This window comes from Dermochelys coriacea, chromosome 6 (assembly GCF_009764565.3).
Source record: "Dermochelys coriacea isolate rDerCor1 chromosome 6, rDerCor1.pri.v4, whole genome shotgun sequence".
Lineage (NCBI taxonomy): Eukaryota > Metazoa > Chordata > Testudines > Dermochelyidae > Dermochelys > Dermochelys coriacea.
In genome coordinates this window covers 22,406,422-22,434,355 of record NC_050073.1, presented here as the reverse complement: position 1 = coordinate 22,434,355, position 27,934 = coordinate 22,406,422, and the positions used below count along the sequence as shown (strand labels likewise).

Sequence of the window (27,934 nt, the reverse complement as noted above, 5' to 3'; positions counted from 1 at the left end):
TCAGTCCAGAATCAAGCCAGGAGTATTTTTGTCTTTCCATATAATCCTCGCTAATTACATTTTTATTATTTCCAGGTTTCTAGCTCTTTCCATCACAACAAGGCTTCACAACTGCTGCCCTATCGACACAGTTTTCTTGAAAGCTATATCCAGATAAATACCTGAATGTGACCCATAACCTTCAAGAGACGCTACATTTTCAAAGCCTATGTGAGGCTGCTTAAATATCATAATTACTCAGCAAAGGAAACCTACGAAACACACTGACTGTTGGCTGGAGTCTAGGGACTAAAACAGGGGTGGGCAAACTTTCTGGCCTGAGGGCCACATCAGGGTGCGAAACTGTATGGAGGGCGGGTAGGGAAGGCTTTGCCTCCCCAAGCAGCCTGGCCCCCACCCCCTATCCGCCCCCCTCCCACTTCCCACCCACTGACTGCCCCCCTCAGAACCCTCCAACCCCCGCCCCGCTCTTGACCCCGACCACCCCCTCCCGGGACCCCCCCATCCAACTCTTCCTGCTCCATGTCCCTATTGCCCTGACCCCTATCCACACCCCCGCCCTCCGATAGGCCCCCCTGGGACTCCATCCCCTATCCAACTCCCCCTGCTCCCTATCCCCTGACTACCCCAACCCCATCCACACACCCCCCAACCCTCCCCAGGATCCCACCCCCTTTCCAACCTCCCCTGCTCCCCATCCCATCCAAGTGCCCCCTACTCCCTGTCCCGACTGCCCCCCCAGAACTCCCTGCCCCTTATCCAACCCCCCCATTCCCTGCCTCCTTACCATGTCACTCAGAGTGGCAGGAGCTCGCAGCCGCCATGCTCCCCCACAGAAATGGCGGGGCAGAGCGCTGGCGCCGCAGCGAGCTGAGGCTGTGGGGGAGAGGGGACAGCAGGGGCAAGCCTCCCCGGCTGGGAGCTCAAGAGCCGGGCAGGATGGTCCCGCAGGCCGGATGTGGCCCACGGGCTGTAGTTTGCCCACCTCTGCACTAAAATAAGGTTGCTACACTCACCGTCCATCCACTCATTTTCTGAATACAAGCATGACACTCCCCATTCTGCAAAGCAGGACTTTCCTGTCCCATGGCCTAGGTTGGAAAAGATTGAGGGTTTTCCTTTCCCTTCTCTCCCTGGTACAATACTCTCCATTTCCTAATCTTCCTTCCCCTGATATAATTACAATGCAGCACCTTTACCCCAGACAGAGGATAGGTCGAGGGTACACAGATCCTTTAACTACACCGAGCGTGTGATGAAGTGAAAAGGACTGCACTCACTGACAACTCAGCCTTTCACTTTCGAGGGGGTGAGAGTCAGGCTGGGGATCTCCCATGTTGCTGACTGCTATTGCATCATTTGAATGATTTCAGATACACTTAGGTAGGTAACATATTCACAGATGTGGAGAGCATTACATACTCTCTGTGCTAGTTTTCAAGCATACTAGGGATGGAAAAACTCGAACTGATCTATATGATGACACCAGTCCAAACATACCCACACTCTGAAGCCTGGGTGGCAGAAGAGAGCCAGCCACATAAGAAAACAGTTGGCCTGCTCTCTTCTCCTTGCCCGCTCCCACCAGACAGCAGACTCTTCTTAGCTAACACCACATCACCATGTTGTGCCCAAAAGAACGCATGCAATATCTGGGTTCAGCTTGACAGACCTGGTTCAGCCAGGTTGGTATTTCCACTCAAACCTGTTACCCAGGCCAAGAGGGGTAGTGCGACCAAAAGACTGGGTACCTAGGACTCCTGAGCTTTAATCACAGTGCTGACACTGGTTCCCTCTGTGGCCCTGGGCTATTAAAAAATCTCAGTTGACGACCTCTTTCCTCCCACCCGAGATAAGCCTACACCAAACCCTGCAACTGAACTTTGGACAGAATGTGGGGGTTTGAAATCCAGAACAACAGCCAAATGTTGCAACTCCATCTCTGCTCTGTCTCCCTTGCCTACACTCTCTTAATTTTTCCTCCCCTCACTGGCTGTTGTCTCAAACTGGATTACTGGATAGCATTTGATACCTCTTCGGGGTGCAGTCTGAAAGACACGGTATGAAATAAAGCTGAATTGTATTGTACAGTATCAAAGACATAGATGGGACTGTAAAAATCACCAGGGTGGGACTGTTAAAGAAATAGGCATAGTGTTGCCGTGATTGTGAGCTCTCTTGCTAGGAAAGGTGCTGTGTTTCTGCAGCCACTGCATGCGGGTTTTTCATTGCATGAACTGAAACAGTCACACAAAGGAGCTAGGTTTCTAATGAATGAATGATGCAGTCTCTTATCTTGCACTTAGCCTCATTCATGCTGAGTAGCTCCCTGAAAAGAGGAAACATTTATCTGAAATGCCAGTTATCAAACAGGGCGGGGGGTGCCTGCCAGCAGGTGTGTGGACTACAGAGGAGAAGGCAGGCAATCCCCTCAGACTCAGCACAGCCAGGCTGGCAATGCTAATGTGTGGCCTGCTCTACACTAGAAAATTAGGTTGGTACAACTACGTAGCTCGGGGTGAAACATCCACACTCGACAGTAACAGTTATACTGACCTTATCCTCAGTGTAGACAGCAGTAGGTTGACAGGAGGCCCCTCTCTGCCCATGACTAAATTCTAAGATGCTTTAATCAGACACAAGTCTTGCCTCATGGTTACAGATGTTGATACTTTAAATCATTACGGTGTACTATTATTCCCATGCTAATTAGCAAAGGCTTCAAAAGCAAGGACATTTACTGCCCCCTAAAGAAGCCGGCCCTCACGTCTCCCTTTCCTAGCCCAGGAGGCCAGAGCTGACGCTACTCATGTTTTCTTCCCCAAAAGGCTAGGACCAATGCTGCCCCCAAAGTCATATTGAGACCACAGCCTCTAAAATTCAAATCACCACCATGCAAAATGAACAGAGAGAGGAGAGAGATTTACACTTTGGTGCAAATTGCTTTAACCCTTAGGATCCTGGTTTGCCCTGATTGCCAGCCAAATAAATGCTGTGGAAGACAGACTGCATGCGTTTGCAGTCTCTGAAGAGTTAACTCAGCTCCAAAGGCGTCTCTATTTCAACTCCCATCATAGTTCCGCTTGACAAAACAGCCCATTATTCACTCCCCCTTTCCTGTGCAGTGGCAAGGAGCAGGAACTACTATGACAAGCCTGCGCTGAGATTCCAGTACAATACCATTTATTGGCAGACTGAACATCAGCCACAAGGAACTCACCCTCCAAAGTTGCTTGACAAAGAACAAAGGAATGTTTGTGCCAGTTGTCACCAACGCAAGCTGCTCGGCTAATCAACATCATCATCCCAGGCTGAGAAATACCAGGGTTCCTATTGGAAGTGAGCAAGAGAGATTCCAACTGCCAGAATGGTCACTATTGTCTAGAAATAGCGTGCAGGCCCATGACCCTTTGCCATGTTCTAATTCTTGGTTCCCATCTTCACCTCTTTAAACCACCCACAGACTTTCCATTCCTCCAGCGCAAGCGAGAAGCAATGAGAAATTCCACAAAATTCCCCACAGGAACATTGTTCAGCTGGGTTACGGGAAAGAAATATGATTCTCTACTGCAGGCAAACAACCTCCTTCTTTCCCCCTTGAGGAAGAAGAAGAATAGCTTGGCAAAAAAAAAAAAAAAAAAAGCCAAAACCCCACTGCAATAACATTTAATAAGAGACCAAGGGGGTTTGGCCAGGAACATCCTGAATTCAACAGAATAATTGTTCCAAGACATTTAGGTCTATAAACAAGTCACTAAGATTAAGAAACCTCTCCCACTCCGTAACAAGCAGACAAATCCAGGGTCATGAAGCAAAGGTTTCATTATGATCTTGTTAAAAGAGAGACTGGTCGCCATGAATTAGTCTCAGAAGAAGGGATGAAGTCCATGTAATTGCACTACCCAGGCTCATCATTCCACCTTTGGAAATCATTCCCACCTCATTCCTTCATACTAACTTAATAGCCCTGATACAAAATATTATGCTATCTAACTGCCCTGTTCCATCTAGGCATTTATATCCTGGTTTAACTCAGTTCTAATCTAGTTGGTGGATGAACAGAAAAAGACTGTAGCAAAAAACAATACACAAAAATGAAACAATTCTGAGGAACGTAAAGCTCGACTGCTCATTGTAATTAAAGATCCCAGCCCAAAGCCTCAGCTGGTGTAAATCTTCCTAGCTCCAAAGAAGCTATGCTGATTTATACCAGCTGAGGATCTGACCTTCCCAAGTCACTGTTTTAAAGACCACTGTCTTTTAGTTAAAGTTTAGTTTGGGTGACTACCTTCTAAAAGGTTTCAGAGTAGCAGCCGTGTTAGTCTGTATTCGCAAAAAGAAAAGGAGTACTTGTGGCACCTTAGAGACTAACAAATTTATTAGAGCATAAGCTTTTGTGAGCTACAGCTCACTTCATCGGATGCATTTGGTGGAAAAAAAAACTGGTTTTTTTTCCACCAAATGCATCCGATGAAGTGAGCTGTAGCCCACGAAAGCTTATGCTCTAACAAATTTGTTAGTCTCTAAGGTGCCACAAGTACTCCTTTTCTTTTTACCTTCTAAAAGCAACCCCTGTCCTGTCCCATGTTTCCAGTGGTAGAACATTCTTCAGTTCCTGTTGCAAACTGCTGTACAGCATTGTTGGCTGCTGCTAAATGGCAGCCACGCTTCACCTGTTTGTATATTGTTTGTACATAGGTGGGTGGGAAGGGCTATGCTGTGGGGTGAGAATCCCCAGCAAAGTGATACAGTAGTAGATCCCTTCAGTGACAAAAGATTCATCCAGATGACACTGAAAAATCACCACCAGTTCTAACCATCACAGCTCCTTGGCTACAGCTTCATGCAGTTTAGGTGATAAGCAAAGTTTAGCATTTTGCAGAGGAGCAGACACAGGGCTTCTGACTCCAATTTAGGACTTGGGGGGGGGATGTGCAGGGGGTCAGGAAGCGGGACCCTGCCTCAAGCTCCCTGTGAGACTTTGAACAAGTCACTCAGCTTCTCTATGCTACCACTTCCCCATCTGCAAAATGGGGAAAAACTATTCCTTATCTCAGAGGGGTGTTGCGAGGATAAATTGATTAATGTTTTTAAAGTTCTTTGAGAAGCACAGACTGAAATTGCTATAGGAGTATAAAGCATAATGGACTAGATCCTTAGCATTGATTACACTGGACCTACTCCAGATTATATAAGTTGCGGAATAGGGCCAATTATTTCCATTTCCCTCCCTAGCACACAAATATTTAACCACAAAAATATGAATAATATTGTAAACAGCAAAAAGAGAACATTGGCAAGCTTTGGGGAGGGAAATGCAGAAAACTCCAGTTACATTCTTCTTCTGTGATATCACAACAAAGCACTTTCCTTAATGGCAAGGGGACTGTGTTCATTTTTCTCTAAAAAATGAAGCTTCTGAAAGCTTAAGTGATTATGCCAATAAAAATACAACTGGAGCCTTCTCTTACCAACGCGGAATGTTAGGAGGACACAGTGTACTAGAACTGCTTAGCATATGTCACAGCCTCACTGCCAGAGCAAGGCGTGAAGAGGTTCAGGGTATGGTTAGGAACCAGTTGGTGGGATTTAATTGTACTGATGTATTTCCATGGTAATGGATGGCTGTGTTATTTGTAATGGGACATGGAGCCTTGCACCTCAAAGCTGATGGTTGAAATACAGCCGAGGTCTGTAGCGATTTTTAGAAGGCTGTTTGGTGGTCTTCGTTCAGTTGCTACTGGACAAGTGTTCACATTGCAAAATTTACCACCACAGTTAGCAATTGTCGTCTACCTCAGCTGCAGGGACAATGATTGAATTAGCATAGAGGCAGGACTACTCTCTCATCTTTAGAGCACAAATCTGGGTCAGGATTGAGGCACAGGGTGGGAAAGTTTATACTTCATGCTTATAGCCTGTGATGTAGCTAGCCTATGAATAAATAAGAGGGCAGTCTCTCAGCACATTTCTCCGGCACTAAACCTGTTGTTTAAAAATCAGACTATTATTCCTAGTGTCACGGACCATATGGCCTTGGATAAGGTTCTTGCTAGTATGTTTCCCACATAGATGCAGAGGAGCAGCCAGCTACCAAGACAGACTTATTAGCCAAAGCTGCCCTCCATAGGATAGAGGTGAAACAACAACTTCAAGAGATTTCCTTAAGAGTTGAAATCAAAGAGGAGTGATTTTACCAGAACTGGCTCTAGTTCACCTTTGCTAGTGTAAGGGCTTGTCTACACATGGAATTATTCCTTATTAACTTCTTCTAGATTCATATATTCTAAGGCCAGAAGGGACCATTGTGATCATCCAGTCTGACCTCCTGTATAACACAGAATTTAGGACTTCCCCAAAATAATTCCTGTTTGAACTACAGCATCTCTTTTAGAAAAACACCCAGTCTTGATTTAAAAATTGCCAGTGATGGAGAATCCACTACAACTCTTACTAAATTGTTCTAATGGTTAAATTACCCTCACGGTTACAAATGTATACCTTATTTCCAGTCTGAACTTGTTTCACTTCAACTTCCAGACATTGAATCTTGTTAAACCCCAAACTCCTAGGCTGAAGGGCCCATTATTGAATATTTGTTCCTCATGTAGGTACTGTAATCAAGTCAACCCTTAACATTCTCTTTGTTATGATACATAGAGATTGAGCACTTTGCGTCTATCACTATAAAGCATGTTTTCCAACCTTTTAATTATTCTTGTGGCTCTTCTTGGAACGTTCTCCAATTTTTCAATATATTTCTTAAACTGTGGACATCAGAACTGGAGACAGTATTCAGCAGCAGTCACACCCGTGCCAAATATAGAGATAAAATAACCCCTCCACTCCTACTCAAGAGACAAGAGTCCCTTGTTTATACATCCAAGGATTACTTTAGCCCTTTTGGCCACTGTGTTGCTCTGGGAGCACTTGTATTCCTGAATAAGAGGAACCCATGGAGTTAATCAGAGGAAGTTAATCAGATATAACCATTTGTAGATAAGTCCAAAGTTTTCAAAAAATAAGGGCCAAGGATTTTCCAAAGTGACTAGTGATTCTGGGTGACCAACATGAGACACATTTCAGAGGCCTGCTATTCAGACAGTGCTGAGCACCTGTCCGCTGCACACCAGGCCCCTTTAAAGTGTCTCAAGTTGGGCACCCAAGACCCGAAAAAAGTTGCTTTTTAAAGTCTTGCCCTTGAAGATTCAAATCTTCGAATTATGAGCAAAATGAGCAGAGAAGACAGTCTAACTCAGGCAACACACGACAGCAAATAGTAGGGACAGGCATCACAGAATTTTCCTTTCAGAAACCAAAAGGGATGAGGAGTCTGAAGTCAGAGCAGAGAACCCTGGAAGTCAGCCCTTTCGGGACATCCCATATTGGCAAGAGAGCAGAGCATTCCAACAATCTTTTCAAAACATTGGTGCCCTCTAGTGTGCATTACCGGCAAGACATTGTATGGCAAAAGTGTGTTCTAATCCCTTCCCTTTTAAAGTACACCTCTTCTGCACTGTAATATGTGGACTAGTAGCTGGTATATTGTTAGGGGACATTTTCAAACCAGGGCTGACAGTGCTTAATGAAAAGCATCGTAGATATGAAAACTTCTTTTGACAAACAGACAAAAAGTGGCATTGAAGCACAAGATGGAAAGGTGCTTGTATAGTAATTGCTGGGAGCCACAAAGGTATTTAGTTAAACAAGTCCAGTAATGTCCCCCGACATACACTTGCAATGACATGAAAACAATGGGCTGAAAGATACCCAAAGGAAAATGAAAAACCCACAACCCTGCCCATTTCCCCTAAAGGAAGGTTCCATACAAATTTGGTATTCTGTTTATACAAGTGCACATGACCTACAATCATGATTAAAGCAGAGAATCTATAACAATTTTTGCTTTTTGGCAATTAATGCTTGTGAAAAGACAAATTGACCACACTGCATAAGAAAATCCACTTATCAGTATCACACATCCATATTCAGTGACAACTATTTGCCCTTTCAGATCTAGACAACCCCTGAATGAGAGGTTTTCCCAATTTTCATTTAATTGAACTGTATAACTGCTGAACAATGGATCATACTAAATCATAGCTTCAAATACGTAGAACTGAATTATAGGCAAAGACCACAAAGAATTAAGAAGTTGAAGGGTTGAAGTTGTAAGGATGCAAAAGCCACAACTGAGGTTCTTTTCAAAGCCATTTAACATAAGAACGGCCATACTGGGTCAGACCCTCCATGTAGCCCAGTATCCTGTCTTCTGACAGTGGCTGTCAGATGCTTCAGAGTGAACAAACAGAACAGGGCAATTACTGAGTGATCCATCCCCTGTTGTCCAGTCCAAGTATCTGGCAGTCAGAGGCTTAGGGACATTCAGACCATGGGGTTGTATCCCTGACCATCTTGGCTAATTCCCATTGATGGACATATCCTTCATGAACTTATCCAATTCTGTTTTGAGCGCAGTTATAATTTTGGCCTTCACAACATCCCCTAGCCATGAGTTCCACTGATTGACTGTGCCATTTAAATGAAATGAATGCTACCAATATGTAGATACAGAACAGAGATTTTAGCAGCAGTTTCACTGTACCATAGCATATTAAACGTGATGTTTTCTACTGCTTTGTCATCCGACATATATTATCAAGGTCAAAAGTCATTCATAGTACTGTGCCAACTGCAGACAAATGGAAGCGTAACACAAACCAAAGGAAGGTAGACAAAAAATAGGATTTTCAATACCAGAACTCCTCATGGCCCATGTAGAGTATCCTGTCTTTGACATTGGGAAGCATATTAGAATGCACATTGTTTTGCAGTGCTATACCACTGGGAAAAGATTTTCCTGACTTCAGATGTTGATTATTAAGGGCCTGATCCAATGCCTATTGAAATCAGTGGCCATCCTACCATTGGCTTCAGTGAGAATTTAATCAGCCCCTCGGTGCTCTGAAGAAAAGGGATTTCTAACCCTCATAGTGGATTTAGTGTAACTATAGATATGGCTTCTACTCAAATCAATGTCAAACCTTTTGTGCATCTTTCTAAGCTATTTGCCTCAGTAATATCCTGAAGAAACACAAAGTTCATGAAAATGGAATTTTTAATTAAGTAAATGGTGCCCAAATTCATCAAAATAAAACCAAACAATATGAACAGAGATAATAACTGTCATGTATGGAACCCAACTACTACAGCATGAGAAGAATGACTGCAGGTCAACAGTGGCATCAAGTGGACAAAGACTTACAATCTACATACCACACAGACTATGCTGACAGCTTGTGCCACACGCTCTCAAAGAAACTGCGGAACCATCTGATCAATATCCTCTATAGCAAACAGGGAAAGATTAAGAACGAGCTCTCAAAACTGGATACTCTCATAAAAAACTAACCTTTCACACAAACTTCCTCGTGGCTGGACTTTACAAAAACTAGACAAGCCATTTACAACACACACTTTGCTTCTCTACAAAAGAAAAAGGACACTAAACTATCTAAACTACTACATGCCACAAGGGGCCACAACAATGGCTCCCTTAACCCACCCAGCAATATTGTTAATTTATCCAACTATACTCTTAGCCCAGCAGAAGCATCTGTCCTATCTCGGGGCCTCTCCTTCTGCCCTCCACCCACAAGAATATGATACAGTTCTGTGGTGACCTAGAATCCTATTTTCGACATTTCCGATTCAAGGAATATTTCCAACACACCTCTGAACAACATACTAACCCATAGAGATCTTCCTACCAAGACTACAAAAAGAAGGATTCGGGGTGGACTCCTCCTGAAGGTCGAAACAACAGACTGGACTTCTACATAGAGTGCTTCCGCCGATGTGCAAGGGCTGAAATTGTGGAAAAGCAGCATCACTTGCCCCATAACCTCAGCCGTGCAGAATACAATGCCATCCACAGCCTCAGAAACAACTCTGACATCATAATCAAAAGACTGACAAAGGAGGTGCTGTCGTCATCATGAATAGGTCTGAATATGAACAAGAGGCTGCTAGGCAGCTCTCCAACACCACTTTCTACAAGCCATTACCCTCTGATCCCACTGAGGGTTACCAAAAGAAACTACATCATTTGCTCAAGCAACTCCCTGAAAAAGCACAAGAACAAATCCGCACAGACACACCCCTGGAACCCCAACCTGGGGTATTCTATCTGCTACCCAAGATCCATAAACCAGGAAATCCTGGACGCCTCATCATCTCAGGCATTGGCACCCTGACAGCTGGATTGTCTGGCTATGTAGACTCCCTCCTCAGGCCCTATGCTACCAGCACTCCCAACTATCTTCGAGACACCACTGATTTCCGGAGGAAACTACAATCCATCGGTGATCTTCCTGAAAACACCATCCTGGCCACTATGGATGTAGAAGCCCTCTACATCAATATTCCACACAGAGATGGACTACAAGCCGTCAGGAACAGTATCCCCGATAATATCACGGCAAACCTGGTGGCTGAACTTTGTGACTTTGTCCTCACCCGTAACTATTTCACATTTGGGGACAATGTATACCTTCAAGTCAGCGGCACTGCTATGGGTACCCGCATGGCCCCACAGTATGCCAACATTTTTATGGCTGACTTAGAACAACACTTCCTCAGCTCTTGTCCCCCAATGCCCCTATTCTACTTGCGCTACATTGATGACATCTTCATCATCTGGACCCATGGAAAAGAAGCCCTTGAGGAATTCCACCATGATTTCAACAATTTCCATCCCACCATCAACCTCAGCCTGGACCAGTCCACACAAAAGATCCACTTCCTGGACACTATGGTGCTAATAAGCGATGGTCACAGAAACACCACCCTCTACCAGAAACCTACTGAACGCTATGCCTACCTACCTGCCTCCAGCTTTCATCCAGACCACACCACACGATCCATTCTCTACAGAAAAGCTCTATGATACAACTGCATTCGCTCCAACCCCTCAGACAGAGACAAACACCTACAAGATCTCTATCAAGCATTCTTACAACTACAATACCCACCTGCTGAAGTGAAGAAACAGATTGACAGAGCCAGAAGAGTACCCAGAAGTCACCTACTGCAGGACAGGCCCAACAAAGAAAATAACAGAACGCCACTAGCCATCACCGTCAGCCCCCAACTAAAACCTCTCCAGCGCATCATCAAGGATCTACAACCTATCCTGAAGGACGACCCATCACTCTCACTGATCTTGGGAGACAGGCCAGTCCTTGCTTATAGACAGCCCCCCAACCTGAAGCAAATACTCACCAGCAACCACACACCACACAACAGAACCACTAACCCAGGAACCTATCCTTGCAACAAAACCCATTGCCAACTGTGTCCACATATCGATTCAGGGGACACCATCATAGGGCCTAATCACATCTGCCACACTATCAGAGGCTCGTTCACCTGCACATCTACCAATGTGATATATGCCATCACATGCCAGCAATGCCCCTCTGCCACGTACATTGGTCAAACTGGACAGTCTCTACGTAAAAGAATAAATGGACACAAATCAGACGTCAAGAATTATAACATTCAAAAACCAGTTGGAGAACACTTCAATCTCGTTGGTCATTCTATTACAGACCTTAAAGTTGCAATTCAACAAAAAACTTCAAAAACAGACTCCTATGAGAGACTGCTGAATTGGAATTAATTTGAAAACTGGATACAATTAATTTAGGCTTGAATAGAGACTGGGAGTGAATTGGTCATTACACAAAGTAAAACTATTTCCCCATGTTATTTCTCCCCCCCACCCCCCACTGTTCCTCAGACGTTCTTGTCAACTGCTGGAAATGGCCCACCTTGATTATCACTACAAAAGGTTAGCAGCTTTCCCCCTGGCCCCGCTCTCCTGTTGGTAATAGCTCATCTTAAGTGATCACTCTTATTACAGTGTGTATGGTAACACCCATTGTTTCATGTTCTCTATGTATATAAATCTCCCCACTGTATTTTCCACTGAATGCATCCGATGAAGTGAGCTGTAGCTCATAAAAGCTTATGCTCAAATAAATTTGTTAGTCTCTAAGATGCCACAAGTACTCCTTTTCTTTTTGCGAAAGACTTATTATCAATTTTGATTTCTTCTAGTAGCAAGAATTCTCAACTACTGTTAACTCTTTCGCCACATAAAATATTTAAGAATACATTTGGAAGAATCATGGGAACTTGAGTCATTCTTCCTCCTGAGAGAAAGATGAGTCGCCTCTCACCTCCCTGGTGTTATCAGTCTAGAGCAGTCTGTTCTGTGGAAAAGATCAAGAAGTTCGTTCTTATCTAGGGATTGAACTCACACCACTGGTGCACAGATAATTTGCTCCAATGAAAGAGTGGGAGAAGGGAGGCCTGCCTGTCAACCTCTTTTAACAAAGCATGATGTGAAGGGTAAGAGTCTGAGGCCTTATCTAATACAGGCCTTTTTCTTTTTTGTGACTGTGGAGGAAGACAATGCTGAGGAAAAACGGTGTTGGCTGCTATACCGGGAGGAGAATCCAAGTATGGGTCCAGAAGGATTTTCCCACTTGGAAGACTATCTAGCTATCTTTGGTACTTATATGGCTCCCATTATCATATCATTTGAGTATCTCACAATCACTGGTGTATTTATCCTCACAACACCCCTGTGAAACAGGGAGGGACTATGAACCCCATTTTACAGATGCAGGAACTGAGGCCCAGAGAGACCAAGGCCCAGATCTTCAAACATATTTAGGTGCTTAATTCCGAAGGACATACGGGGATCCATTACAGAAGTGGGTGGGCAAGGTTCTGTTGCCTGCGATGTGCAGGAGGTCAGACTAGATGATCATGATGGTCCCGACTGAAGGGAGACTATCAAACTTGTTAAAAAAAAAAATCAAGGTTTTCGATAGCAGCAAGTGCAGACACGCTTTTAAAGATGTCTAGTGGGTTTACCCGAAGCTCTAGAAGGAGCCCTGGGAATGATCAGACTTGACAAGTTTGGGTTACACTCACTCATCCTTGTTTTGGAGTGGGGAGACTGTCTCATTTGTCACCCTCCCCCTCTCCAAGCCCTCTTAAGCTCTGCTCTCCTCCCTAAGGTCCCACATTACATTAAGTGTTCCTCTAAGAATGTTGTGATTTTGTGAGACTCACCCTGCTTGAGATTTAAAGCTATACCAACACCGTTTTTAAATAGCACTTAATACACTGGTAAAGTAGCTCCACAACGCACACAGCCCACAATGCTTAGGGAATTACGGGGACAAGCCAAGAGCCTGGACTAGGATTGCTTGTAGCTTTTAACTAACTTTTTAATAATTGCTGCTTCTAAAGCAACTGAGACATGGATATTAGCCCAGCTTGCAGAAATGGGGATTTACAACTAGGCTTATTTAAAACAAGAAATAGTGACACACAGTGGCACGGATGACAAAAGTGATTGATCCTTGGCCCTTAAGATATTTTGTGCCACCAGGGCTGCACAAAGGGGCTGAGTATTTCCCCAGCACAGAGTTATCCTGGAGTGGTGTAGAGCTGCCAGCCCTTCCTGACCCTTGGGGCCATTGAGCATGGAAAGCATTCTAGGACAGGGAGCAGGCAGATTTGGAGTGTACTGCCTTCTGCTGATCCCTGACCAGTGAAATATGGGACCATTCTGGCCAGTGCAAGTTAGATAAACCCTGTGGCTGCTCTAACTGGTGCCAGGGGCTGATTTGGCCCCAAGATCAGGCAGCGGCAGCTGAAAATCACACCCAAAGAATAAGGAAAGAGTTATATGTTTTTACATTATCAAATGAGGGGAGAACAAAATACCCCTCAGCAGCTGAATGAATTGTTATAACTGCATGACAGAAGTAAAAAACAACTCGACCACTCACCCAAATTTTGTGCTGAGTGTCCCACCCAGAGATGATCCAATGATTATTCCTATTCCAAAGCAAAGTCCAAGCTTCCCTAATGCATCTGCACGCTCAGCATGAGTAGTCAGATCTGTAATGACCATCTGAGCACCTACACAGATATTTGAAGAAACTTAATAAGAAACATTGAACTAAAAGAAACATATTCTGGTGTCTGAATGATAAATCTATTCCTTGAGGTGACCATGCACAAATGCAAATGACAGAGCTTTCCCAGAGGTCAGGCCTTGGAACACTGAGCCAGATCCTCATGCAATGCCCCACTGAATGGGAACTGACCCCAGGACGTCTTCATCTAAAAGCACAAACTTCTACTATTTGTGCTAAAGGCCTGATGGCCAGATCAACAAAGAGACTTAGGATGTGTCTACACTGCAGTTAAACAGCTGTGGCTGGCCCATGCTGGCTGACTTGGGCTCACAGGCTGTTTAACTGCAGTGTAAAAATTCTGGCTCAGAGCCTGAGCTTTGGGACCCTCCCACATCGCAGGGTCCTAGAGCCCAGACTCCAGCCCGAGCCTGGACATCTATCCTTCAATTAAATAGCCCCGCAGCCCGAGTCAGCTGGCACGGGCCAGCCTTGGGTTTTTAATTGTAGTGTAGACATACCCTTAAGCACTTAAAACCCTTTGTCGGTTCAGCCCAGAGTCCAGTAGTCAGGAGAAGGAAAAGACTCAGAACCTCTTATGTGGACCAACTGCTAATGGGGGTGAAGACCTCCGTTGATTTAAACCAGCTGTGTGTAATCCACACTAATACGGTGTGGGTCTTCGTTACCCCCACTGGCGATACTCCATCAGCAACGCAGATTTACACCAGCTGAGCATCTGGCCTGATGGTTTTTACTGGACACAAATGGCTAGAGCAAAACAGAATGGAATGATGCAAATGAAAGCCACTGTAACGCAGCTTGCCATGTCTAAGGTACTCACTAATGCTGACATGCAATTTGCTAGGCCGTGTGTGACTGCATGTTGCTAAAAATTATTCTGGGACAGTTCTTGCTTCAGTGAATGCAGCTGAGAAATTTGAAATAGCTGCACTGCAGTGAAGGACATGTGCAGTTTATTTTATTGATACGGTTTATTCCATTGGAATGAATTCTGGTCTGCTAAACAGACACAGCTCTTAACTCTGTAATAAAATCAGGGCATGGAAAAACCCACTCACCCACTGCAAGTTGCAATGAGTGGGGCCAGGGAGCTTTTGACCTCAGATCTGGGGTAGAGGGGGAGGAAAGGAACAGAGCTGCTCAAGTGCTGCTGTTCCTTTAACAGGAAGGCTGGGAGGGAGCAGAGAAGCTCAGGCATCTAGTTCTTTTTCTAAGAGGGTGTGAGCTGGAGGAGCGATGCTTTTAACAGAATTAGTGGTGGGCATGGAGCAAAATAGCCTGTGAGCCATGGCTCCTTAAAAAGCATGGGGTGGGGAAGGAAATCTAAAAGAATAGGGCCCAGATGGATGAAAATGCTGGGAAGCAGAGAGCTTTACGTCCATTCAGGAAAGCAGCAGAAATGGCGGCTGCACAAGGAGAGGTGCGTTCATTGATGGGGGTGAATTGGTTTATTCGGAGGAATGAAGATCCATGGCTTTGGGAGGAGGGGCATAGTAAAGTAGCGTAGTGCTCAAGCAAGTGGAGATCAATGAAACTTTTCAAGCCCAAGTAAAAATAATAAACTATGTTTTGCACTTCTAGAGCACCTTTCATATGAGGGCCTCAGAACACTTCACAGATGTGAACAAATTAAGCTTCACAACACCGTGGTGTGGTGTGGCCAGGCCAGGAGGTTAGCATTGTCATCTTCCATTTTACAAACGGGAAAGCTGAAGCACAGAGACACTAAGCTTGATGCTATGTGTACAAAAGATGACCATTTGTATCATTGTTGTTACCACTGTTAGACAATTGCAACAAATCTTGCACCAAGTATGGGGTTAGGAAAAAGTTAGGATAATCGTACTTAGTAAATCATGTTTATATGCATGTATCATCTTTGTATCTAAAGCTATGGCTATTGGCTATATATGTGTATCTCCAACATGTGTGTTGTTCCTGGGTGACACTCTCCAAATAGATTTGCATCAGGACTAGACAGCTATGTGTTGATAGCCCATTAAAGACACACAGCTCACAAAGGACCATTGAAGAAATTTATCCTGCCCAGTAAGCCTTTCCAGAAAGAAATGCCTCAGAAAGAATATGGGCAATGGCTGCCCCTGTGAGTCAGCAAAGCACGTAAGGACATATGACCCTGGACTCCATCTTGGGCCAGTAACTTTCTGTGAACTTGGCTGTAGGCTTTCTTTGGGACAGTAAATTTCCATGCACTTGGCAAAGGATATAATTGACCTCTGAGAGACCTCCATTTTGCCTCTTTCCTGCTCTAATTCTCTGGACTGTGGATTTACAACTAAAAAGAGCATCTTGAACTATGGTCTGAGGACCTTCCAATCATTTGGACGTTACCAGAGAGACTTTACAAACCAGCAGCCTATTCCATCACAGCTACAAACCTGATATAAGGACTTCGTAATCATTTGTATGTATGTGATCTATTAACCATTTATAACTCTTTTCTTTTATGAATAAATCTTTAATTAGTTTACTGACAATGTGATATTTGGATAAGATCTGAGATTCAGAATGACCTGGGGATATGTCTCTCATCCTTTGGGATGAGTAAGAACCTCATACATGGTGAAATTCATTTTCGATAACCTTTCATAATATTTGACTGGGTTGTCTGGACAGGAGCCAAGGACTGCAATGCCTAAAGGGAACTGTGTTTGGCTTCTGGTTAACCAGTGTGGTACTGCAGAAGCTCTTTTGTTACTGGCTTGGAGAATCTAATTATAGAATAAACCACCAGTTTTGAGGATTGTCTGCCCTATTTCTTGCAGTTTACCCCGAGTGTGGCATTCTCAGTGTGGTCTATCCCAGGCACCCGATCACATAAGTGACTTGCTCTAGCTCACACAGCTAATCAGTGGCAGAGCTGGGAATAGAATTTCATTGTCAGGCAGCCCAACAACCTCCTCTAACTGTTAAACATAGTGCTTCATGTTGTTAAAACCCAACTACTCAGAGACTGATTCTGCAACCCTTATTAGTCCTACTGACTTTAACCTACTCATGTGAGGAAGAATTGCAGGGTCAGGCTCTACAAATGGATTGGAAAATACTGAGCCCAATATTCGGGTCATCTTATCATGACATTACCTGGTAGCCCATGCATGAACACGGATGGAATTCTGGACAGGAAGAGAAGTGGGACGCTGGTGGAGACTGACAGTAGCAGAAAGAAGGCAGATCCAGAGAGATATGAAAGAGTTAATGCAGCTCGGGTGCCAAACTGGTCAGCAAACCTAGCATATAAATTATACAGCATTTTAGAAATGGAACTTTTTAGCAATTGTAAATACAGTATATCCAGGCTGGCAATGCTATACTGTCATCCCACCCACCCATATTGATCAGATTTTTCACTTTTGAAAACCTGGCCCCAATTGTAGGTGCTGAGCACTTGAAAATGTGGCCCTGTGAGAAGTCTGAAGCTTTGTCTGGACTAGGATTTAGCAGTGTGGTGTTATGTCCTTTCAGCTAACATAGTGCCTAATGCATTCTAAAATTTGGTGCTAGCGTGTTCAAACATGTGGGTTTAAAAATGTTTAAATCTAACCACACCCCTTTAAATCCTGGTCTAGACAAAGCCCGAGAGTGCAGTAGAAACAGTTATTGGTGACTAGACACAAGTCACCACAAGCTAGGGTCCTACGAGGCTGTCTGTTTAAAGATTCTATTATCTTCATTTTTGTTTGGGTTTTCTACTATGGTTATCAAAAAATTGTGATCTGGCATAAAAATTAGTTATGTTAAACTAAGGAAGCAGAGAAATAAGAGTAAGGCATGGCCTAAAAAAAAAGACACATCAATTTCACTAAGAGATGATTTTTAAACTGATTTACATTAAACCAGTGGCAACTTGTGTGTGTAGACAAGCCCTCAGTAAATTGGGGTTTTTGCTGTTAGTAATCCCAGGAGACCAGTTCATGAGATGATCTGGAGTTTTTTTTTTAAAGAAAAAAAATCTAGCAGCTTCAGTGCTTGCAACTTCACATTAGTTTTTAGCAAAGTCATCCAGATACAAGGAAAACTGACTCATTCTCATACTCTGAGGTTTGAAAAAAATGCAGTTAGTGGATTTGTTGTGAATCTCTATTTCCTCATTTTTGCATTTTAGCTAAGATATGGCATTCCCCTTTATATATCTACTTCCCCATTGGGACAAACAGTTCTCACAGTACCACCCTGGGTGAAGTTTCAATCTCAGATTTGCACAGCAAATTTTGCTTTCAGCACAGCTACTTTGATTTACAACAGTTAAGGATCTGATTCTAATTAGACCCCTGTATTCTGTTCCCCTCATCCCTGCATGCATCTCTCATTGCTATCAGTGGGTATTCCACCCACAGAGAAAGAACAGAGCTTCAGAAGTAAGATTTGCTTTTCACAGATCCAGATCAGAATTATTTTTATAAATTTGTACATTTATAGAACAAAAATCACTTGAATTATGCCCACTAACACCACCTCAGATTTGTGGACAAGAAGGAATTCATTTTTGGGCTGTATTGGTAGGGAAACTGATTATTATTATTAATAATAATTATTTCTCTCCTGTTAGCACCTGTTAGCCCTAGTGTGCCAAGCAAGAGTTAGTCGATGCCCTGGAGAGCTGGCACAGGAAACAGAGGCACAGAAAAGCAACCTTCCCAAGGTCACTGAACAGACCAGTGGCAGAGACAGAAATGTAACCCAGTGGCCTGCAATCCCTGTCCGGTGCCCTACCATTGGACTACTTTGCCTCTCCTTTTGTGCATCTCTGAACAGGGGATAAGTCTATTATCTTGCTGTATATTCTCCATATCTCTTAGATTTTTCAAGGCCATCTCCTCTTCTATTTGGAGCAGGAGTACATATCCCATATCAGCAATTTCTTGCAACTGCTCAGAGACAGAAACACAGGAGATCCTCAAGTCTTTCCCCTGCCTTCCTTTTGCTAGGGCTGTTTGAACTGTAAATATAGAGTCCTCCTGATTCTAACCTCACTGACACCAGTGTAAATCAGGAGCAACTGCACTGAAGTCATTTGCTGTGACATAGTGCAATGCCTGTATAAATAAGATCCGAATCAGGCACAGAAATTCTATGATTTCCACTAGAACTATTTATTAATAACATTGGTTAATAACCAAAAAAAAAAAAGCCAAGTTACACTCATCTTCTGGGTTTCCCAGTCCTGCTCATGTTCATAAAGTTACTTATAAAGTAAATGATTGCAAGATTAAGGCATTAGATTGCAAGCTCTGCAGGGTCTAAATGTTTTGGCTAAGCACACTGTCTGGATCCAAATAATCAAATTTAGAGAAATAACTAATACAAAAGCCATTTATTTGTTACAATAATTTTAATTAATATTTATTTCTCTGTAGCCTGTTTAGTAAATCCAAATGGCTTCTTAAAATATTTCCCAAGATTCAGAACTAGGAATGAAGTAGATTTATTTAAAAAAATAAATAACTCTGATCTTCCCCAGGAATGGAAGGTTCACAAGATTGGTTCTTATTTACCTTCCAAAAATAGGACCTCCAGAAGTGTGCAGAACGCCAAAGGTTGTCTGGAGGTAGCCAAATCCAACTGAATCCAATCCCAGGCTCTTTGCCAAGTACTAAATAAAGCGGAGAAAAAGTGAAGTATGTTACATTTCTGAATGTTAAAGAGCTTAGTAAGTACAGGGCTACTATAGTAATAAGTGATCATGTGCATCCGTTCAAAATAAAATCACATTGCTTGCCCATAGATACAATATAGCATGAGGAATATAAAGGTTATTTGATAAAAATCAAAAGTCTCTGGCCCGGATCATCAGCCAGCTTACATCAACGGGGCTCTGCTGAAGTCACCAATTTACATCAACTGTGGACCTGGCTCTCTATTTTTACACTATTGCATGTAGTGTCGTTGTAGCTGCGTGGGGCCCAGGATATTAGAGAGATAAGGTGAGTGAGGTGATATCTTTATTGACCAACTTCGGTTGGGGAAGAGAGAAAAGCTCTTCTTCAGGTCTGGGAAAGCTACTCAGAGTGTGACAGCTAAACACAGGATCCAACAGATAGTTTAGCGCAGGGGTTCTCAAACTGGGGGTTATTACTGGTAGGGGGTCGTGAGCTGTCAGCCTCCACCCCAAACCCCGCTTTGCCTCCAGCATTTATAATGGTGTTAAATATATAAAAAGTGTTTTTAATTTATAAGGGGGGGTCACACTCAGAGGCTTGCTATGTGAAAGGGGTCACCAGTACAAAAGTTTGAGAACCACTGGTTTAGCTTTCAGAGTAGCAGCCGTGTTAGTCTAGTAGCTAGCACATATTTTAATGGACCATTCAAGGTGAAGTGGCTGGTTAACATCCCTATAGTCACAGGACAAAAAGGGAGCGGGGATCAGTTGTAAGAAGCCATAAATCCAGTGGCTGTATTAAGATCATGATTTTTAGTGTCTAGCACAGAGTTATATATTTAAGCTCCCAGTGTTGTGCAAGGTTTCCTTTGAGGATGAGGATGTTCCCCCATGGCGGATATGGGTGTTTTTGTCTTTTATCATTTTTCAGTGTGTAGTGATTGCCTGGTTTCACCCACATTGCCATAAAAAGCCATAAACGAAGTGCACCCAGTGCCCCAATAATAACGATCTGTAACCCACGAACTCTCTGGACTACAGGGGCGTTAACGGGTCACTTCACCTTGAATAGTCCCTTGAAATATGTGTTAACTACTTATGCTAAACAATCTGTTCAGCTTGTTTCAGAGTAGCAGCTGTGTTAGTCTGTATCTGCAAAAAGAAAAGGAGTACTTGTGGCACCTTAGAGACTAACAAATTTATTTGAGCATAAGCTTTCGTGAGCTACATCCGATGAAGTGAGCTGTAGCTCACGAAAGCTTATGCTCAAATAGATTTGTTAGTCTCTAAGGTGCCACAAGTACTCCTTTTCTTTTTGTTCACCTTATATTTAGCGGTGACACTCCTGAGTACCTTTCCCATACCTGCAGAAGAGCTCTGTGTAGCTGGAAAGCTTGTCTTTCTCACCAACAGATGTTGGTCCAATAAAAAAATATTACCTCACCCACCTTGTCTCTCTGTTTTCACACTGGCATTTTGAGGCAGACAAGGAAGTTCTTAACAACTCAGCTAATGCTGAAGGGGATGATTTAACTTTACCCCTCGTATGCCTTTGGGTATGAAGTGCACATCACTGTGAGCACCACCCAGGAGGATCTTGTGGATCATGTCATCGTGACACCCTATTTAATCAAGCAAGCTGCATTAACAGCAAATAGCACAAACAAAATGGTATCTGTACTCCCAGTCCCCTCCACATCCCGAAGCTGGAAGCACCCTAAAAAACCTTGTGCCCAAGGGACAGATGCCTCAGACTCAGGCTTTTGCTTTGTAATGTTTAATGCAAACATAACATTTTGAAGCTTCCAAAGCACTTAATACCACCTGTGCACAGAGTCACCAGCCCTGTAAATCTGACACTTTCACCACCACTAAATACACTAATCATATTTTGTAAATGAGAGAGCCACCTTGCATTGTCATATGGTGTACCCTCGGATTGTTCATGCTGTGATACTGTGCACTGCATAAAATTAATTTGCCTAAAAATGTACATATGTAGAAAATCACTCAAACTACAGCAAATAGCTTCTTTCTTGTAGCCCAGCCTATACACTTGTAGCCAGCCAACACTTAATACTCCAATGTTAGTTCACCATCCTTGGGTATTTAGAGGGACATTATAAATGCAAGACATTTTACTGTCTGGACAGTTTTACAAACTATTATTACAACCAGTATTTGAGAATACTGCCGCTGAAAGAGTAAAGCAAATAATATATCTAGCGCAGATATTTCTGTGGGTTTAATCTTTGTATTGGAGACAGCTTGGTGAATAGTCAGAATTCCTTCTGTGTGGAAAGTTAGTTTTACTTAGTCTCATAGCCCAGCGTGATTACATCAGTCACCCACAGACAAGCACTAAGAGACCATGCAACAGAGCAGCCACTGTTGGATTGGTTTATGAAAGGGGGGCACAGAGTGGATTGTCTCTGGAGACACAGAGATGGGAGAGAACTCTCATAGCAGGCGAGAGAAGAAAAAATGAGGACACGAAAAATAAGAGGAAAAGCTCAGAGCTGTGAGTGGAGTAGGAACTACATTTTTACTTGATAATAGCCGTTTAAAATGATAGCCCCTGCAACTTGATTACTGCAGCATCATCCAGTCTGGCTTTGGCACCTGCAACTCTGTGCCCTCCAGGCCATTGAAATTACAGAGATCATCTTCTTGACTCATTGTTCTGATCACACCAACACCACTTTTGAGACCCGCCCTTGACTCCCCCTCCTCCACTGCATCAAAAACAGATTTCTTGGCCTTCCATGCAGACACCTTCACAATTCAGCCCCGCCATAACTAATCCATCCTATTATCTTAATGCAACCTCAATCCCCACCTCTACTTGGACAACAGGGCCAGTTGCAATCTCCCACAAACACTTTTGCTCTCTCTACCATGTAGCCTCTTACATGTGGGGAAAGTGCCCTGCCAAAATCTGTAAAGCCACTATTTTATCAACCTTCAAATCCCTCCTTAAAACTCACCTCTTGCATGGTGACTACAGAAAGCTGCCACCCGAGAACCACTAGAAAAGTGGCACATTGTGATTTCAGGCTCCTGATTGGCTTATTACACATACGTAATGTGCACAAAGCAGTCTATGCTAATATATTCTATTACTGTTACCATATGCTCCCTCCCCATGACTGCTTGTTAGTTCATCTACCTACTACAGCTTGTGTTTTAGATTATAAACTCTTTGGAGCAGGGACTGCACTTTGTGTTTGCACAGGACCCAGCATAATGCAGCACACGTCTGGCAGAGGCCTCTAGTCACTACTGCAATATAAATAATAATCATCTGCCTGCCGTGCTTAATTGATAATGAAAAAAGTGCCAGGGCTCAAGCAATTTCATTATTGACGCGGCAAGCCCAAAGGTCCCAGGGATATGAACTGCCAAGCCTAGAGGTGCCAGGGCTCAGCCTGACAAGCCCTGGTACAAACTAAGTACTGTCTGCCTGTCATTAGTTATGTGCATCTATTCACCAAAAGTACATGGAGTGCCATGTGAAAGGCCACTACATTCACTTACATCTGACTTTCTAGTCAGATCTAAAGTTTCTCCCTTCTTTCCTGGTAGAAAGTCTCTTCTAATGTTGTTGAAAAACTGAATAGTCTGTGTTGAAAGAAAGTGGTCTGTTCTATTAAAGCAGGCTCAAATGGTACTCACTGGAATGATCCCAATCTGCATAAACAAGCAGGTCAGGTCCACGGCTGTGATCAGATAGGTGAGCCGGATCACGTGCTGCTTTTGGATCATATTTTCTGACTTGTTCTGGTCCTGCAAGATCGCTCTCTTGAATTTCAGTTCCTGTTTCTCTCCTCCAGAGCTGGCCCCTTCATTCATGCACACTGCCCGAGTTGAAATGTAACCTGAAAGGGAACTTTTAGCTAGGCACATAAGCTCATTCACATGCAAGGTGCAAAAGTCACATTTGCAATTGGAGGCTTAAGGGCATGAAAGCTGCTGAGTCACTGAGTTTTGCTGAGTCTTTTTTTTTTTTTATTATTATTTCGTTTTTACAAATGTGTTATCTTTGATCCAGGCATTAGAGTGGACCACTTTAATGACAAGGAATCTCATTCATGTTTCTTGTTCTAGACTTAACCATTGGATTAAACAGAACTGTTGTAGTGTTAAAGAAGAAGGCCATCTTTAGAATCCCAGCAGAGCTGCAGTTGAACTCAGTACCAAAGGGCTAAAATTATAGAGCACAACAATCTCTCACTTTGTAATTTTTACTACGTCAACACCTTAAGGGTATGTTGCAGGGGTGGGCAAACTACAGCCTGTGGGCTGAATCCAGCCCGTCAGGTCTTTGGATCTGGCCCGCGGGATTGCCACTCCCATAGTGCCATGGGCCCCGCGCCGCTCCTGGAAGTGGCCAACACTACGTCCCTGCGGCCCCTGGAAGGGGGAGGGGGCAGAGCGCTCCACGCGCTGCCCTTCCTGTGGGTACCTCCCCCCGCAGCTCCCATTGGCTGGGAACAGGGAACTACGGCCAATGGGAGCTTTGGGGGAAGTACTCACAGGCGAGGGCAGTGCACGGAGCCCTCTGCCCTCCCTCCTCCAGGGGCCGCAGGGACGTGGTGCCGGCCGCTTCCGGGAGTGGCGCAGGGACAGGGCAGGCAGGCAGGCAGGGAACCTGCCCTGGCTCCGGTGCGCACCACTGCCACCCTGCAGCCGTTCCAGGTAAGCGGCGCCAAGCCAGAGCCTGCACCCTGAACCCTTCCTGCACCCCAACCCCCTGCTGCACCCCTCCTGCACCTCTACTCCCTGCCCTGAGCCCCCCTGTGCATTCCTCCCTGCACCCCTGCCCTGAGCCCCCTCCCACACTCCGCACCCCTTCCTGCACCCCAACCCCCTTCCCTGAGCCCCCTCATACACCCCGCACCCCTCCTCTGCCCCAACCCCTTGCCCTGAGCCCCTTCTTGCACACACACACACCCCTGCCCCAGACCTACATTCATGGCCCTGCATGCAATTTCCCCTCCCAGATGTGGCCCTTTGGACAAAAACTTGCCCACCCCTGGTATGTTGAGTCACCACTTTTTTTCAGCTGACTGTTTTGGCTTTTCTAAGTGCTGCCTTTTTAAAAAACAAAAAATGGCAAGCCAAAATAAACATGGTTAGTATTGATTTTAAAAAGTGGAAAATGAAACATGATGTGGAATCACATTCAAGCCCTGAGTCTTTGTGCTATTTTTAATTGATCTGTGCAGACACTGGACCAATCCTTGCTCTCTCACTCATAGACATGGAAGGTAATCTGTAGCTACACCTAAAGCGGAACTGGACTCTAGAGCTCTAAAAGGGAACGTAAAGGGCAACCTGTGATCTTGAGGGAAGACAGAGAGCCAACAACTCAGAGCTTTGACTCCAATGAGAAAGTGCATTTACTCTATGCTTTTAAGGTTTCAATGCTCTCTTACTAACTTAGTCATGGCTGTGCCCATTTATGGTAGTTAGTAGACTGACATATGCCATGTGTGCTTGTTATTATTTAATATTTATATTACCATGGGGTCCAGAGGCCCAGATTTGGGATCAGTGATGTATTCATAAATGTTAAGGCCAGAAGGGATCACTATGATCTACTAGTCCAGCCTTAATGAGGGGTGCAGCCCTCTGGTGGGGCATAAAGGACTGGCTGAAGGGGCCAGGTGGAAGTCACGTAGATTGAGATAAAAGAAAAGGAGCACTTGAGGCACCTTAGAGACTAACAAATTTGAGATGAGGACTAACAACACACGAGGAGATTGCAAGGCAGGTAATGGTTTCATTTTCCTGATGGTGGTTCAAGTTTTCCAAAGTTCAAGAAATACTGGTCTAGTCTGACCTTCTACAGAACAGAGGCCATAGAACTTCAGCTGGTGATCCTGCAGCAAGCCAGGTCCCTGCTGTGATAGGAGCTGCACAAACACACAGCCTGCAAACACTCACATGTGACTTCACTGACACCGAAGTCAGTGAAACTAGTCCAGGATTGCCAACCCCAAGTGTTCAAAATTCATCCGTCAAGTCCCCAAAAGCCCAGAAGACTGGCTTTAAAAAAATCCATGTAATTTAAAAAACAATAAGATTTTAGCCTCTTTTTATTTACCTGCTGATTTCTGAACCTGTAGGGTCACACTTTGTAGCTTTTTTCCTACAATAAAGGCTGGAAATTGACCTCATTTTCCTAACTCCAGGAGATGAGGCTCTAAGAAAAATACCAAATTTTGCAAGACTCATGATAAACGGTGACAATGCCACATCTGTAAAATGACCTGTGTGTGTTTGCAGGGTTGGCTCCATAGGGGGTGTAACTCTGTTGGGGAGGCAGATTGTAAACACTTTGGAGCAGGGACCATCCTTTTGTTCTGTTTTTGTACAGAGCCTCGCACAATGGGGCCCTGGCCCATGACAGGGGTCTTAGCCAACACTACCACAACATAAATAAATAGGGAGGTTTCATGCTACACAGGAAGGTGTTACCGTAGTCAGAGAGTTCAGAGCAACACCATATTTTGCCAAATGAGCTGCAGCAAGAAGAGCTGAAAGCAACACAGAGAAGAGACATGGTTATCGACTCTGATATTGTAAACGCTGTGCTCAAGTAGAGTCAAACCCCTATACAACCAGGGTCACATTTGTCACTGAAGAAGAGGAAATTACTTACAGGCTGACAGTTTTGTGGAAGATTGGTGCTAACATTCAACTCGTCTCAGCATGAAAGAATGGGTTCTTCAGCAGCTGAATTTCCTGGAAGAGAGCAGCAAACAGTGTAAAACAAACTTCCTGGTTGAGAGTATGATGGGACAGGGGACTGTGAACAAATTATAACACTCAATATAAGAGTAAAATTAACAACAAAAGTCTGTCTTAGAGATTTTGAGACCATCAGAAATCCAGTCCAGACAAAGAACATGTAATTACTTACCGCTGACAGGAAAAGTTGCCGACCTGCACTTAAAAATCTTCAGTGAGTTGATTGATCAGCATGTCTAAATTGGAGCTGAAAACAGCCTACGTAAAGGCTACCAAAGAAATTTGGTCACACACCCCACTACTCCTCCCACAACTGTGCTCTATACTGCACTGCCAAAAGGAGTCTGTATGCAGTCTCCCTATGTGCACTTTGGATTGACCTGATGTTTACTGGCACTAAGAAAGGAACTGAGATGAGAGGCCAGTTTTCGTGTCTAGCCTGTGGATCAAAGTACCGAAGGGACAAGACTCTGAAAAGGTTACGCCTAAAGTTAAGCTCTGAGGCCAAGATTTTCAATATTCAAAACTGCTAATTTTGGATGAATCAATTAATTGAGGAGCAAGCCGCTCTGTCTGGCTTGTTCCTCTTTGAAGTCAGAGTAAGTTACAATGCAAAATGCATCAAAAGCTACTACTTATCAGTATGATTTCAGACCTCCGCTAGGAGGCCCTGTGGGTTCAGCTTTTTGAGAGGTATCAGAATGGCTTCAGTTCCATGGGATCTTCACGGATATCTCCCACAGATCTCCATATAACGCAGTTCATTGCAATCATTCCCACTTTACCAATGTGAAGCCTCCAGCCCCACAAGGAGGCGTGACTAGATGGTCCGTGTTCTCTTTCTACACAGCTTTACAAGGGAAGGGAGCATCCTGCCCTGTAGAAGCCCTTGAGGAATTCCACCATGATTTCAACAATTTCCATCCCACCATCAACCTCAGCCTGGACCAGTCCACACAAGAGATCCACTTCCTGGACACTACAGTGCTAATAAGCGATGGTCACAGAAACACCACCCTCTACCAGAAACCTACTGAATGCTATGCCTACCTACCTGCCTCCAGCTTTCATCCAGACCACACCACACGATCCATTCTCTACAGAAAAGCTCTATGATATAACCGCATTTGATCCAACCCCTCAGACAGAGACAAACACCTACAAGATCTCTATCAAGCGTTCTTACAACTACAATACCCACCTGCTGAAGTGAAGAAACAGATTGACAGAGCCAGAAGAGTACCCAGAAGTTACCTACTACAGGACAGGGCCAACAAAGAAAATAACAGAACGCCACTAGCCATCACCTTCAGCCCCCAATTAAAACCTCTCCAGCGCATCATCAAGGATCTACAACCTATCCTGAAGGACGACTCATCACTCTCACTGATCTTGGGAGACAGGCCAGTCCTTGCTTATAGACAGCCCCCCAACCTGAAGCAAATACTCACCAGCAACCACACACCACACAACAGAACCACTAACCCAGGAACCTATCTGCAACAAAGCCCGTTGCCAACTGTGTCCACAT

At 44.1% G+C, this 27,934-nt stretch overlaps 1 protein-coding gene across 4 annotated transcripts in view; it reads right to left on the bottom strand.

Annotated features, from left to right (window-relative positions):
* The window catches only part of SLC22A18 (solute carrier family 22 member 18), a 112,778-nt gene extending 86,381 nt beyond the window's left edge, over nt 1-26,397 (bottom strand). For 3 of the 4 annotated variants that reach the window (XR_006281875.1, XM_038408085.2, XM_038408091.2), the window contains exons 1-6: nt 26,315-26,364; nt 26,131-26,189; nt 23,323-23,525; nt 19,544-19,641; nt 17,133-17,278; nt 13,875-14,007 (exon numbers count right to left, since the gene is read on the bottom strand). Coding sequence is in view for 3 of the 4 variants with exons in the window: in XM_038408085.2 (XP_038264013.1) it covers nt 13,875-14,007; nt 17,133-17,278; nt 19,544-19,641; nt 23,323-23,525; nt 26,131-26,189; nt 26,315-26,349 (674 nt within the window). In the remaining variant the exon portion in view is untranslated. Of the gene's footprint in view, nt 1-13,874; nt 14,008-17,132; nt 17,279-19,543; nt 19,642-23,322; nt 23,526-26,130; nt 26,190-26,314 lie in introns of all 4 variants that reach the window. The other variant, XM_038408087.2, reaches the window with a different exon arrangement.
* Between the last annotated feature and the right edge of the window lie 1,537 nt (nt 26,398-27,934).